The 16,465-nt window shown below is 39.8% G+C and overlaps 1 protein-coding gene across 4 annotated transcripts in view; it reads left to right on the plus strand.

Moving 5' to 3' along the window:
• The window catches only part of ATP9B (ATPase phospholipid transporting 9B), a 200,942-nt gene that overhangs the window by 151,911 nt on the left and 32,566 nt on the right, over positions 1–16,465 (plus strand). For all 4 annotated transcript variants that reach the window (XM_084850042.1, XM_084850044.1, XM_084850040.1 and 1 more), the window contains 2 exons: positions 8,448–8,560; positions 11,867–12,115. In XM_084850042.1, coding sequence (XP_084706168.1) covers positions 8,448–8,560; positions 11,867–12,115 — 362 coding nt within the window. The remainder of the gene's footprint in view (positions 1–8,447; positions 8,561–11,866; positions 12,116–16,465) is intronic.

Below are 16,465 nucleotides of genomic sequence, written 5' to 3' on the forward strand. Positions count from 1 at the left end.
TGCTTCCATTTCTTCCCCTTCTATATGCCAGGAAGTGATGGGGCCAGATGCCATGATCTTAGTTTTTTTAATGTTGAGTTTCAAACCAGCTTTTGCACTCTCCTCTTTCACCCTCAACAAGAGGCTCTTGAGATCCTCTTCGCTTTCTGCCATTAGGGTGGTATCGTCTGCATATCGGAGGTTGTTGATAATTCTCCCGGCAATCTTAATTCCGACCTGTGATTCATCCAACCCGGCGTTTCTCATGATGTACTCTGCATATAAGTTAAATAAGCAGGGTGATAATATGCAGCTTTGTCGTACTCCTTTCCCAATTTTGAACCGCTCGGTTGTTCCATGTCTGGTTCTTACTGTTGCTTCTTGACCCTCGTACAGGTTTCTCAGGAGACAGGTAAGGTGGTCTGGTACTCCCATCACTTTAAGAATTTGCCACAGTTTGTTGTGATCCACATAATCAAAGGCTTTAGCGTAGTCAATGAAGCAGAAATAGACATTTTTCTGGAATTCTCTTGCTTTCTCCATGATCCAGCAAACGTTGGCGATTTGATCTCTAGTTCCTCAGCCTCTTTGGAACCCAGCTTGTACTTCCGGTCGTTCTCGGTTCGCATACTGCTGAAGCCTAGCTTGTAGGATTTTGAGCATCACCTTGCCGGCATGTGAAATGAGCGCAATTGTGCGGTAGTTTGAACACTCTTTGGCGTTGCCCTTCTTTGGAATTGGAATATAAACTGACCTTTTCCAGTCTTGCGGCCATTGTTGAGTGTTCCAAATTTGTTGGCATATTGAATGCAGCACTTTAACAGCATCATCTTTTAGGATTTTAAATAGCTCAGCTGGAATACTGTCATCTCCGCTAGCTTTGTTGTTAGTAATGCTTCCTAAGGCCCACTTGGCTTCACTCTCTAGGATGTCTGGCTCAAGTTCAGTGGCCGCACTATCATGGCTATCAGGGACATTCAGATCTTTCCTGTATAGTTCTTCTGTGTATTCTTTCCACCTCTTCTTAATCTCATCTGCTTCTGTTAGGTCCCTGCCTTCTTTGTCCTTTATCATGCCCATCTTTGCACAAAACGTTCCCTTGAGATCTCTGATTTTCTTGAAGAGTTCTCTAGTCTTTCCCATTCTATTGTTTTCCTCAATTTCTTTGCATTGTTCATTTAAGAAGGCCTTCTTGTCTCTCCTTGCTATTCTCTGGAACTCTGCATTCAGTTGGATATATCTTCCCCTTTCTCCCTTGCTTTTCGCTTCCCTTCTTTCCTCAGCTACTTGTAAAGCCTCATCAGACAGCCACTTGGCTTTCTTGCATTTCTTTTTCTTTGGGATGGATTGAGTTGCTGCCTCCTGAACAGTGTTACAGATCTCCGTCCATAGTTCCTCAGGCACTCTGTCTATCAGGTCTAATCCCTGAAATCTATTCCTCACCTCCACTGTATATTCATCAGGGATATGATTGAGGTCATACCTGAAGGGTTTAGTGGTTTTCCCTACGTTCTTCAATTTAAGCTGAAATTTTGCAACAAGAAGCTCATGATCTGAGCCACAGTCAGCTCCAGGTCTTGTTTTTACTGACTGTATAGAGCTTCTCCATCTTTGACTGCAAAGGACATAATCAATCTGATTTCGATATTGACCATCTGGTGATGTCCATGTGTAGAGTTGCCTGTTGTGCTGTTGGAAAAGAGTGTTTGCTATGATCAGCGTGTTCTCCTGGCAAAACTCTATTAGCTTTTGTCCTGCTTCATTTTGTGCGCCAAGGCCATGCCTGCCTGTTATCCCAGTGATTTCTTGACTTCCTACTTTAGCATTCCAATCCCCTATGATGAAGAGGACATCTTTTTTTGGTGTTAGTTCTAGAAGGTGTTGTAGGTCTTCATAGAACCGATCAACCTCAGCTTCTTCGGCCTCAGTGGTTGGGGCATAGACTTGAATTACTGTGATGTTGAATGGTTTGCCTTGGATTCGTACTGAGATCATTCTATCGTTTTTGAGATTGTACCCCAGTACTGCTTTTCCCATGCTTTTGTTGACTATGAGTGCTACTCCATTTCTTCTAAGGGATTCTTGCCCACAGTAGTAGATATGATGGTCACCTGAATTAAATTCGCCCATGCCTGTCCATTTTAGTTCACTGATTCCCAAGATGTTGATGTTCAATCTTGCCATCTCATGTTTGACCACCTCTAGCTTACCTTGATTCATTGATCTGACATTCCAGGTTCCTAAACAAAATTGTTCTTTACAGCATCGGATTTTCTTTTCACCACCAGACACATCCACAGCTGAGCGTCCTTTCAGCTTTGGCCCAGCCGCTTCACTCTTTCTGGCGCTACTTGGAAATACCCTCTGCTCTTCCCCAGTAGTATATTGGACACCTTCCGACCTGAGGGGCTCATCTTCCGGCGTCATCTCTTTTAGCCTTGTGATACGTTCCATGGGGTTTTCTTGGCAAGGATACTGGAGTGGGTTGCCATTTCCTTCTCCAGTGGACCACATTTTGTCAGAACTCTCTGCCATGACCTGTCCGTCTTGGGTGGCCCTGCACGGCATAGCTTATAGCTTCACTGAGTTACGCAAGCCCGTTTGCCACAACAAGGCAGTGATCCATGAAGGGGCTCATAGATTACTGGTTACCAGTTGTTTTCTGGGCCAAATTCAAGGTGTTGGTTTTGACCTTTAAAACCCTATATGGTTCTGGCCCAGCCTATCTTAAGGAGTGCCTCCAGCAACACCAGACAGGCCGCTTAACAAGATCAGCCTTGGATGGCCTTCTCTCCATCCCATCAGCCAGGACAGCTAGACTGGTGGGGACAAGGGAGAGGGCCTTCTCTGTGGTGGCCCCCACTCTGTGGAACTCCCTTCTTAGGGAACGTCACCATGCCCCCTCTTTAATGAGCTTCCGCCGCGCATTAAAAACATGGTTGTTCAGGAATTTAATTGTTTTTAACTGTTTTGTTAAATATTCTGTACATCGCCCAGAGTGGCTGGGTGACCAGCCAGATGGCCAATTAAATAAGATCAGCATGAGGCATTTGCTGAGCTCATACAAGCAGTGAATACCAACTTTCAGAGAGCTGGAATATTGGAAAGTATGTGCTACTCTAGCAATAGCCTATTGTCTTTCATTGGTCAGCAAAGCATCCTAAGATGGCTACTCCCATCCATTTTTATTTACACTTAGCAAATCTCTAATGGTGCTTGTATAATTGAGATTTTGTTATTATATTAAGCCATGTGTTCACCAAGAATTGCAGGATTAGTGCTGACCTTCTCATTAAAACTAATGCTGCTTTTTAAAGCAGAATTGAACTAAAAGTCCCAGTCAATAAAGGTGAAATTTCTGAGGCTTTTTCTCTCATCTCTTCTGTTTTCAGAGAGTTATACGAAGTTAGCTCTCCTATAACATATAGTAGATGTCAGCAATAATAAATAAATGGTCAGCTACTGTGGGAAACAGGCAGATGCTTGACTAGACGGATCTTTTGATATGGTCCATCAGGGAGATTTTAGGTTCTTTGGGTATACCTTTGCATGCTCCCCTTAGCCTGTTTTTAGAGCCAAGAACTCAGATTATAAAATACATTGTCCTAATGATAAGAAAAAGAGTGCTTCTGTGCATGTGCAGATTGCAGATCATGCAGCAGTATTTCAATGTGTGCAATGTCTAAGGCATGAGTCCTGGATTAGGAGGAGAGTGCCATTTGTTGCCATGCTTCTGGCCGCAAATTATCTTGGGCCACCTCAACAGTTTATTCTCCTGACTGTGCCTGCATCCTCCACCGGGTGTGTCAGCTTTTCTCTTATATGTATGCTTACACAGAGAACACAGACAAGAAGAAAACATTGCTTTTTTGTAACCAGTGTTCTTTGAGTAGTCGTCTCTGAAGTTATGCAGCCCATCATCCTTCCCTGCTGCAGATGTTCCATTTCGTATGAGTTGCTGCTGAAAGAGTCTAGAGGGAAAACTGCGTGGGTTGCCATACTCCTTGAGGCATGTACACAAGGAGGACATTTCTCCCTCAAAAGTTTTGAATCATTGTTAACCATTGCTTTTTAGTACACAGTAATCCCTCAATCAATAGGCAAGTTCGGTAAGAAGTTCTACCTTACATTTAAAGTTTGTATGTGAAAAGTGATGCCCTCTGAAGTTCATCTTATCTCTGGTCATGAGTAAAATTGCCAGTGTCTGCTAAGTTTGCTTCCAGGGATAATTTAAGCTATTACTTCAACCTGTAAAGCTGTATATGTTCTGGGCTCTGAAGACTTCTTTCTTTACCTGCATCTGCTTAAATCGTCTGAGGAAAGCCTGCTTTGTGTATTATTCTTTAAGGAGGTTGGATTTACAGGCTGTCAGAGCAGGACCATTTTAGTGATGGCCCCACAGTGTTATGGAAAGGCTTCCTGAGCATATCTGCAAGTGTTCAACCCTGGCACTTAAGGAAAGTTTATACACTTCATAGGCTTATACTCATTCGTTTCAGTGTTACAGTGCACATAGTTGGATATAGGATCACAGTATGCTGTGATTGATGTCTCACTTAAGGGAACTGCAGAAGTCCTATTGACTATGTGGAATGTAATTGGAAAGAAATATTTTAATCCAACAACCATGAACATACCTCGAGAACAGAGAGGTGCCCCTTTCGGATGCAAAAGCTGTCTAAACAATATCTCATCTCTGAACAGTAATTATAGTGCATTCAGTGCTTTAGCTTCTTTTTTTCCTATGACTTGCTGTGTTTAACTGACATAGTGAGAGAGGGCATGAGATCAAAAATAAGTCTCCAGCCTGCAGAAGGGAATATTTTCTGTTCTCTGAAAGGGTCTTGAGCTATAGATTATATTAGTAATTTTCAGCCATACTTGTATAAAATACTTTTCAGAAATACTATTATTATTCTTTACCGTTCAATAACCAATATATTGGTATGCTTAAAAATAGAAGGGTGGGGGAAATAAAGGTAATTAATAATACGTCCTGGGGAATTGTTAAATGTCAAAGCAATTTCACCATAGTTCAAAGAATGGGATCATTCACCCTGTACTGAGGTTTAAATAACATGGTATACAAACTTCCTTGACTGAATTAGCAGATGAACCTGTCCAGTGATGACTTCTGGCCTCTGTCTCATCATCGCACCCTGCATCACCCACCCTTCAATTAAAGCTTTCTTGGAATCAAGGATGTCACTGTTGACAGTGGTGAACATAATGTCACTCCTTGACTGACACCCTATAGTTTCTTACAGATCGGAAGTGATCTCTAAAAGCATACCATTTATGTTGATTCTGAAATTCAAGGTTTAGTGCCAATTATAGGCTAAATTTGTTGAAATGGGAAGTGGTGACAATTTCCAGTGACCTGTTTGAGACAGCATAGTATCTACTATATTTGTTACATACTCTTTTTTCACAAATTTTCCCAAGTAGTGTTCCAGATTTGTATGGAAAGAAACACGTTTTACATTTCCTCATATCAAAATCCTTTTTTCTGCAATTCTTGATTAATGTTGATATGATATTCAAGGGCTTGGATCCTATCTAACACTCTGGTGGAAGCATTGCCTCAGTAGAGTTCTGCTCATAGGATGCTCCCACTGGCAGAAGGAGAGAAGACCATCTTCGTCAATTCCCACTCCTCTGTATAGCCCCTTAAGGCCCATAAATCTGCTCCAGTGGGTTCATGGACCCTCTTGCACAGTGTGTGTGTGGTGGGGGGGGGGGATTGGCACAGGGGACTACAGAGGGAAGAGAAAATAGTTGGAAATTACTTTCCTCCTCTCTTCCTCCAGTGGAAGCCTCTGCTGAGTCAGTCTGTTCCATGAATGGAAGGAACTCTCCTCTCCATGGAAGAGGACTTGGCTACAACCCACTGAAATGAATATGTTGTAAATACACTGGAGTACCTTATCGTTTGGATACAATATTAATGCCATCTTGAGGTCCTTAGATGAAAGCTGGAATATAAATGTAATAAATATAATTAAAACAATTGTATACTTCCTTCTATCATGTAGTTTGTCAATGAAACTGTAAAACTGTAAAATCTACCATGAAAGTCAAGAAAATAACACACTTGTGTATTTCATTTGTAGTATTCTTTGAGTTGGATCCTCTGTTAAAGTCTGAACAATGTAGCTGTTCAGTTAGTGCTAATATCTTAAAACATGTGTTTCTGCACATGTGTATAGATATTTGCTTGCCCAAATTAGGTAATGTTCTTCATCCAGTTACATTATTTGCATCAGTAATTTTTTTTATTTATTTATTACATTTATAGCTCACCTTTTTTCCTCCTTAAGGAACCCAAGGCGGCATACATAATCCTCCTCCTCCTCCTCCATTTTATCCTCACAACAGCAGCCCTGTGAGGTGGGTTGGGCTGAGAGCCTGTGACTGGTTCAAAGTCATCCAGTGAGCTTCCATGGACGAGTGGGGACTAGAACCTGGAACTCCTGACTCCCAGTCCAACACTCTAGCCACTACACCTAAATAGCTAGTCAGCTATGGGTTCATCCCATATAATAATGCAAATGTAACCCAGTTCCACCCCATTGATATGTGCACACACAGGTACTTGGCACTCACCTGGCTATTATGGGCAATGAGAGTCCTAGGTACACTTCCGTATCCCTGTCTATCCCTGCCTCCACTCAGTTAAAGAACGTGAGCTTGAAACTCACAAACCTTGATAAATAGATTGGGGAGGGCTGGACAGATATAAGGAAAGTGTGCCCAGGGCTCCCATTATCCATAATAGCCTGTTGAGTGCATGTGCAGCAAGGGGGGGATGTGATAACTGGACAGCTATGCTCTATGGATATCTCTCGTAGCATAGGTGCTATACCCACAGTAGACTGCATCAAACTCATAAAATAAAATTTTGTTTGAAACAAGATTTGAACAATAGTTCAAATCCAGAGAAATGTGAGAAAAAAAGATGTGTATTCAATGTGGAGTTTTGGTTTACTTGTTTTTTCTGTCCACAATGCTTTAAAAAGAAGCTTGTAATACAGTGGCCCAGTTCTCATGATCACCGCAGCTTAAAAGCCAAGGTGGCTTATTTAGGCTGTGGCATATGCTGGGCGCCATTTGTCTTATTGCCCACCTGGGCGCAGCTTGTCATGCCATCCAAACCCAGGCAACATGGCTTGTTTGAGGGTGAAACAACCCTCAAATAACCCAACAACAGACCATGGGCAAATGGTGCCTGGCATGCACCATGGCTTAAACAAGCCACGGTGGCTTGTTTCAGCTGCAGTGATCATGCAAACTGGGTAAGTGAGGGGAAGCTATTTTCTGGGTTTTCACAACACACTAACCTACATTCAGTGGTTGAGTGTGGGTTGTTTGTTGCTGAACTGGGGTTTTGTTGAACCGTTGGTTAGGGTGCTGTCTGAACCCAGAACATTTTCCGCATGGTGGCTTGTTAACCATGCAGTGTGGCTTATTTTTCTCGAACAAGCCACCTTGAGAACCCATGGATGGTTTGTTGCTGGATTGTTCAGGGTGATTAACAAGCCACACTCATGGTTAACAAGCCAGCCTGTGGAAAATGTCCTGGGTTCAACAAACAACTCACCATTCCTCTGATTGTGGGTTAGTGTGTTGTGTGAACAGCCCCATTCTTTTCTCTTTTTTTGTCGTGGTGGGTGGGCGGGGGGCCTTATGATTGTTGGTGCTGGACTATGAAGATTGTGTATGTGTATGCATACGTTCGATTTTCAACATGATTTCAAGAACATATGTTTCACAGCTAAATCAGACTTTCTGATCTAGTCCATGTGGACAAGCTCTTAGGGGGAACAGGAATTTGCATCTATGTTCACATAGTTAAGAGCTGCAGATGGCTACTAGTCATGGTGGCTGTGTATTACCTTCAGTATCAGTGGCAGTGTGCCTCTCAATATCACTTGCTGGGAACATGGATTGGAAGGTGCTATTATCGTCATGTGCTGCTTATGAGCTTATCATAGACACCTGTTCCCACCTGTGAACTGTGGGAACAGAATGCTGGACTACAAAGGCTCCTGGTCTGATCCAGCATGGGATATAGTACAGATAGAAACAATCCTGTATGTTGCTGTTTTTTGTGGTTCTTGCATTTGGAGACTCATAGTACAGTAGGGAATTATAATATATGTGGTCAGTAGTGCTCTGACTTCTTGCTAGAGAACCCAAGTTCAATTTCTAGTCCATTAGAACTAGAGTCCAAATTCAAGTTCCATCAGCTCAGCCATCTTAAGGCTACAGAAGCTTGACAATTTTACTGTAAATCTGAACCTAATTCCATAGCAGCATTCTGGCTTTATTTATTCAGTTGAGATATGCAGTAGGTCTGATTGACTTACTGGGACTTTTAAAACAACAAAATAGGAAGATCTATAGAGCCCTTAAAAAGTTCAAGAAACTGAATACTTAGTTATTTGATGTTCATTTTTATGTTACAGGTACACTGACCCAGAATGAGATGATATTTAAGCGCCTCCACCTAGGCACTGTGTCATATGGAACAGACACCATGGATGAAATTCAGAACCATATTATCAGTTCCTACTCCCAGGTATTTAGTGCTTATCACTTTCCTTAATATCACTGAAATTGTTTTAATGGATCCCAACAGAGGCTGAAAAAATAGTGTGCTATGAAATCATCTCAATGGTTATTTGTTTTAAATTATAGCTATAATTACATGATCAAAAGTATTTCAAAGTTATGTGAAATTACCTGCATAAAAGAATTGATTTGTTCTTGTTGACAAAGTTTCAGCTTAATAAAATGGTAAATATTGGAAAGATGAAACTTGGTGCCATGTAGTTGTTTTCTCAGACACCATGGCAATCTGGCAGCAACGATGGCAAGATCCTTCCACCTGTCTCACCAGAGTTTTGGCAGAGAAACTATGTGCCTCTTGAAACACAGCAATGGTAACAACTTGAGTCTTCTTGTCTTACCACAGCATACTTCCTGTCAATGCAAAGCAGTCTGCTATTACGGCAGGGGTTGGCAACTTGTGGCCCTCCAGATGTTTTTACCTACAATTTCAATAATCCCTCACCATTGGCTATTCTGGCTAGGGCTGAGAGTTGTGGACCAAAACATCTGGACAGCCACAAGTTGCCCACCCCTGATCTAAGGTCATCAGAATGATTTAAACAAACAGCTAATATTGCCCTTGGACCACTACAGTGGAATCTAGCATTTTGCTGGCATGAAGGTGTTCAGCAAGCCATGCACTCTTCCACCTGCTCAACCTGAGCCTCTGCTACTCAGCGTAGGGTGAGTCACAAGCTGAGCAGCAAAAGCTCAAATGACCTCACATTACTGGTTGCTGTTGCTGCTAATTCCCATTGCTGCCCACCAGCGGATGCAAGAGGAGAACAGGGCAGAGGGGATATCCCTGAGTGAGAGTGTATCATATGGCTAATGGACTATGAACTGGATGGAGCTTATTATATAAGAGCTGGAGCTACTTCATCCTCATTTTGTACTCGGAGTTCTCTGGCCCTGCTCACCCTTTCCTATGCTTGCTATTTTTAGTAGAAGTTGCGGAGAGTGCACATTAGGGTCTGATGCCTAGATGCAATGTATTTGCTGAAAAGTCTGAGTTTTATAGGAGGTGTTTTTCCTTTGAAAGATTAATTCCTTCATGCCAGTTATTTTTCTACAAATCTCTCTAGGATTTTATCAAGCCCTGAACTCAAGTGATTATACATATTGTGCATGCACACACATTTATTGGGAAATAGAATCTAGATGACAATTCTTATTATTCAGTGGTTTTGTTTTGTGCTCAAATAATTTCATATAGATGATTTCAGAAATCTTTACAGCAACTATGTAAAATATACCGGTATTATTAACTGTAAAATATATATGTGAGAAACAGCTGAAATGGTAGTTTCTTTGAGGCACCCAATGTGTTCATGACTGAGCAGAGATTTAAACTAGAAACCTTCTATCTCATGGTTCATCATGCTCATAGTCCCTGTGCTGCACCAGCTGGGCAAGGTCCAACTATTTTAATGAAACCTATTACAGTAGACTGATAAATGTACATGATACATTTCCATTCTCTTTCACAAATTCTAAACTTTGAGATGAAGGATGTAGGATCAGAGTGGAGGAATGTAGCTTTTTTTTTTTTTTAACAACTCAAACCCTTCCTTTAAAAAAAAAAAGCCAGTGTAGATTCTTGTACTTGGGAGGAATTCTTTCATTAGGACAACTTCTTTTTTCAATTCTAAATACCCTAGGAACAAATTCATTTCTGCCATCTTTTCCAAGTATGAAAAATGGAGAAATAACTTCCCTTAGGAAATAGCTAGCTGTTAAATAGTTGCTTCCAAAAGTATGTATTGAGAATTCTTCTATTTAAGCAATCATTATCAAAGCAGCCAGTTATACAGTGGTTCTTGTGTAGCATTGATTTTTCCCCCTTGTTTGTGTTCAGTTTTATTATTAAGATGACAATAGTCGAGTAGGTCCACTCTAATGCAACGCACAAATCTATTATAACCTGATTATATTTCCCCACTGGAAGCATTTTGTGATAGAGGGCATAATCTTTAATGGAATTTGTGTGAAATTAAATTATGCAAGCATCAATAAACATAACATAATTCAGAAGAAGTAAATCAGTTTAATTTATTTGTGGCTATAATGGTATCAGGGTTAACAGAATGCAAATACAAAGGTTTAAAGCAGTAGCTGAAAAACAGTGCCAGATGATCAGAAAGTTAAACCCTTTATTAGACTACACTGTAATTTGATGGGCAGAATATTCATGGTTCAGTGGATCAGCACATGGAGTCAAAAAGAAATGTTTGCTTGCCAAACAGGGTTTCAGTGGTGTTACCCTGTAGAAAACAAAAAGTTAGTTTGATAATACTGGTGAGGTGAGAGGAACTGTCTTGTAGTACTAGCCAAAGATACTGTACCGCTTTCCAAGAAATAAGGATATTAACATGCATTCTCCTGCCTTTTAACAGGCACAGTTGTGACTACTACAAGAGCAATTTTTCCCTGTCTGGACAAATTACTGTGCTGTTGGAAAACAATAAAATCTAGCATCCAGTAAAACCTGTACACTCAAGGTGCAATCTATATTCCATCAAAGGGAAGGGAATGTTTCTCATCGATTTGAATGGATGGGGATCCCCAGTGTCTAAGGGATGTGTCCCATGTTGCTTTTCCTAATGTAAATTTGAAGGCACATGTTGAAAGCAACCTAAAGCTCTGAGCTTTTGTAATGTATGAATTCACAACATTACTCTGAAAGACAATGTTTCTGATTCACCTCTGACAACTTGCCTTCCTGATGTTTCCCAACACCTCTCTTAAGAACATGGCAGGAAAGATAACATGGAAAGTTGCCTTAAAGAAGCAACTCTAAAATACCCTAAAACCATTCTTACTTTAAAACAATTCATAGGAGAATTTTGTGTCGGTTTACATACTCGCACACCTGAAGATACTCCCAGCATAGTGAAAGAGTGATGTGCAGTCTTTGCTTCCTTCCTCCCTCCCCCTCCCCTTCATATAAGGAAGTGTGTGACCTGATACTGTAATTCACATTACCCCCTCAAAAAGGGGAGAAAGATTGTAGAAGTCAATAGAAAGAGTTTGTCTGAAATCCTATGGAATGATAAGCCCAGGGGAAAACTAGTGAAGCTTAATAAAGAGGACTCAAACATATTTTTTGATTGAGGAAGGGACTAACATAAAAAAAGATCTTAAAACTAAATAAATTTATAACCTCATAATTCAGGCATTCCAGGCAAGAAACCAGAGATTAAACTGATACCTGTAATTGATATGAGTTGGATGTTTGTTCCATTTCTCTTCATATTATATTTCTGTTTCAAAGATACATTCCCAGTCTAGCGGAAACAGTACCAGCTCAACACCTTCCAGAAAGACGCAATCTTCTGCACCAAAAGTCCGTAAAACTGTCAGCAGTCGAATACACGAAGCAGTAAAAGCTATTGCATTGTGTCACAATGTTACACCTGTGTATGAATCCCGAACAGGAGTGACTGGAGAAACAGAATACGCAGAGGTAGATCAGGATTTCAGTGACGAAAATAGAACTTATCAAGCTTCTAGTCCTGATGAGGTAAGGCTGCCATAATAATATTTATATTTTCAGATGTGATTATTTAAATTTACCCTCGCTTCAGAAAATGTAACAACTAATTGGATTCTACTTGTTATACCAGCATAACAGGTACTTAGAATAGAGAAAATCAATACCACAACAGAACAAGCATCGATGATGTGGCATCATAACAATTATCTGCCTGTCAAAAGTAAACATCTAGTTTCAAATGTTTACGATCCAAGTGCCATTGGTATCTTATAATCTGTGCAACGTTTTGATTTTTAAAAGGAAATGCATCTCCTAAATAGTTGGTGGAACATGTGATCATCTTTATATTTATCTTCACTGGGTTGGATCCATTTGAAGAAGGGAATCTATGGATGGGATGGGTGACAGCTGAAGAATGATTGTTTTGGAGCAACATGTTATAAAACTACAGCAAAGCAAGCATATAGGTCACATTTGGCGATCCCGTTATAGAATTCAGTAAGGATCTCTAGTATTTCTGAGTTCACAAAAAACATTTGATTTTTCCTTTTAAAATGATGTGTTAACATTTTAAACATATAGAAGGGTTTGGCCTCACCTGATTTCATTTAATTGGGGCTTTGGGCAAGGGTAACAAACTCTATACAATGGTAGACCTGCGACTTTGTCCAGAATACCTGAGGAGGCACTATTTTGGTTCAGCAGATAAGCACAAACTTGCAGACCTTTTCCAGAAGCACCAGCCCTATGGAACTTCCTGCCCAGGGAGGTACGTCAGATGAATTCTCTCCCAGCCTTCCTTTTAGAAGACTTATTTGCTGGAATGGGGTAGTCTGAGGTTGATTATCTGGTAGCTGGCATTTTAGTAGATTACTTGATTGAAGACCTGTTGTTGTAATTTTAATTGTTTGTGTATATTACATTATATTTGTATAATGTAATATATAATGTATTCAGGGATGCTCTGACTTGGATTCCTGCATTGAGCAGGGGGTTGGACTCGATGGCCTTGTAGGCCCCTTCCTACTAACAGTCTACTATTCTATGATTCTATGATATTTGATTCTATTGTATTTTATTGGTTTTAAGTTTGAAAGCCATTTTGAGAGAACTAGACTACAAAGTAGAATATTCCAAAGCGGGATGGGGGACATAGAGGAGCAAACCAGGATGGAGACTGCTCTACCATGCTGCTCCTCCTGGGTATATAAAGGGGAGGGATCCAGGAAGAGCTCCAGTGTTTGACTAACACTACTCTGCTTCCTGAGTTTCCCCAACAAACTGGGTAGGGCAGTATATTTCCTGACAGCATTTGGAGTTGTGCCCCTGCCTTCTTTGCACCAGACCTTGAAAACTGTGAATTCAGTAAATGTTTATAACCCTGCTTTGTGTGTGACATCTCTGCTTGCCCATAGATCCCTGCTGTTAGCAGAAGCAACAAGACAAAAAGTGTACAAAACTGTACAGTACCAACATGGAGCATATTAGGTATCTCTGAAGTCTGTTATAGTTTCCTTTTCCCCGCATTTTTAAACATTTTTCCATTCTATTACGACTGTATTTTTAAAACAAAAAGATGTGATAAATTAATACAACAAAACCAAAACAATATAGAGTACAATATGAGAGAATCAAACAGTAGATATGAAAGTAATTTTAATGTTGGTTTAGAAGGCTATAGGGAAAATCTAAGACAGTCCTGAACTTTACTTTGTGATTCTCAAAATCGTGTCTCCTGAAATTCTTGTAAAATTGAAGTTCCTTAAGAATGTAAAAAACCTGTTAAAGAAAGATGAAGCTGTGAAAATATTTAAATAACCTAAAAAAATTATAGGACTGAAAAGAAACCTAGAACTGAAAAGACCAGAAGGTCTTGATCATAACTTTTTAAGAGCTGCATTGATGCAATACTTGCAAATCACTGGAGCCTAAGGAAAATAATGTAAATGGTTCATTATTTTGTGTATTGAACTTACTTGCAGTTAGGTTGACGGATGATGCCAATGTTTCTCAATCACACAAATACCATTTTAAAAGCATTTTTATTGAATAAAGTACTGTGAATATTTCACCCTGGAGCTTTATTTACGAAAATGGCTCAATTGATGTTTTCTTTTTAACCTCATTGTTGACCTACCAAAATATATTTCGTTAATAAGCAATAATATCATTTGACAGACTGGTTTTATGCATTCAGCTTCTTTAGCAATGCAATATGTTCCCATCATTTATGAAACCAGTGGATCATCTTTTGATATATGATAGCATATACTAACAGTCTTAGCATATTTGCACCATATAGTCTAACACTATACAAAATATTCAGAACAGACAATAAAGAAAAATATATAGGCAGTTTAAACATAGTCTGTTCTTCCATTGCTAACACCTAAAACCTTTTTGAATTACAATGAAAATATTGCACAATAAATGAATAAATATGAAGACTTTAATTCCAAATATGTACAATATCTATGACCATTATAATGTTCACATGCACACTTTAAAGGAATTATTAAGACCAATGGGAACCTTCATTTTAATGCATGTAGCTACTGTAGCTTCAGATAAGTAACTTATTCTGTATTCATAGCATGAGCTCTACTTATGCCAAGCTCATTGTTTCTTATGATAAGTGATCAATATTTCATTTTCTCTGAAAGAATGGGAAGTTTCATTTGTCTGTTCTTCATGTCCTCTACAGCATAGAAAGGAAAGAGGACATGTTGAGGACTCCACTGATAAAACCCACCTGTGCTTAGCTTTATTATCATATAAGTATGGTATGCCTAGGTAAATCATGGAAAGCTGGTGCTAAACTAATGTAATAAAAAGTCATAAAAGGATATAAACTAAGTAGGTAGAGCAATAAGTTCAAAGGACACAAGTCCAAGTAATTCAGAGGCTTGCTATGAACAGGAGCCTTTGAAGACCTTTGCCCCTCTTTGGTCAGAGAAGATGGATTAATCACAATTTTTAATGACTAATAAAAATACTCCTTATTGTCTATACTTTTACCTACATATATTCAGAAACATCATAATCCCAAATACCTGGAGTATTTAAACATTATGCTGAAGACATTATGGTGAGGGAACAGAAGAGGAAGTAAAATAAGATTAAAAAAAGATACAAAAATATATAAAAATATTCATTAAAATTATCAAATTTTCATATACAGGCTAGAGTAGGGTAGGCCTCATTTTACATTATGAAGAGGAGCCTTATACATATATATTCACAGAGTATCTCAGAATAATTCTGTACTGCTCACATATCATGAATGATTCCTTTATAAAGCAAGTGCTGAATTTGTCCTCTTTTGACATGATTAGATATTAACACAGTGCAGTGAGATGGAGAAAGAAAGAAAGAGGATAAAGGAAAGAGAAGGCCTGTATAAGAGGCAATCAGAAATCCATTATAAGAAGAGGCTTTCTTGCCCCTGTTGAGCTTTACCATAATTAATAAATAGGGTTTAAGGTTCAGTCCTAGAAATAAAACTCTTTAGAATGTACCAAAACTTCTTCTGGGGGTGGGTAGCATTGGGACAGAAGGAAGGCATCATTAGTTCTTGAGAATGGTATGTAAGATCTTTTGGTGGAGATTACTAGCAGGAGGGAGAACCTTTGAGAATACAACAGCCACTACTTTAGGAGCGAAATATTGGTTCACCTTGTCTGTAGAGAGAGGATAAAAGTGGAGAGTGGATTTATTTAGAGATATAGCAGGTTCCTGTCATTCCTTTTCAAATATTTGCTCAAAGTAGAGAGGATAGAGAAGAAACAGATAGCTGGAAGGCATATACATATGGCCAAGTCTTGGGGAAGATCACGTTTGATCTGAAAATAGAAATGAGTCTAGGTTAGTGACTTTATTCAACATTTTGTGGAGCATGGACTATGAGATGAGCCTGACCTGAGGGCCCTCATCCATTGGCTTATCAGAGACTGAACATTTGTTTTTCTCTATGTGGGAGTGAAACCAGACACCCTGGTCAAGTGAAATAGGTGTCTATTTGGTCTTGGGTAGGGGTATATCTGCTATTTGGTGAGAAAGTGGGCTACTAGTCATGATGGTTATATATTATATATCGTGGGGTTACCCTTGAAGACGGTTCGGAAGCTGCAGCTGGTATAGAACGTGGCAGCTCGCCTGATTAAAGGCAGCCGCCGGCGAGATCACATCACTCCAGTGCTGAAGGAGTTGCACTGGTTACCAGTTGTTTTCCGGGCCAAATTCAAGGTGTTGGTTTTGACCTTTAAAACCCTATATGGTTCCGGCCCAGCCTGTCTTAAGGAGCGCCTCCAGCAACACCAGACAGGCTGCTTAACAAGATCAGCCTCAGATGGCCTTCTCTCTGTCCCATCAGCCAGG

Source organism: Heloderma suspectum, chromosome 4 (assembly GCF_057233095.1).
Source record: "Heloderma suspectum isolate Gila_16-S chromosome 4, 16-S_ref, whole genome shotgun sequence".
NCBI classification, from domain to species: Eukaryota; Metazoa; Chordata; class Lepidosauria; order Squamata; family Helodermatidae; genus Heloderma; species Heloderma suspectum.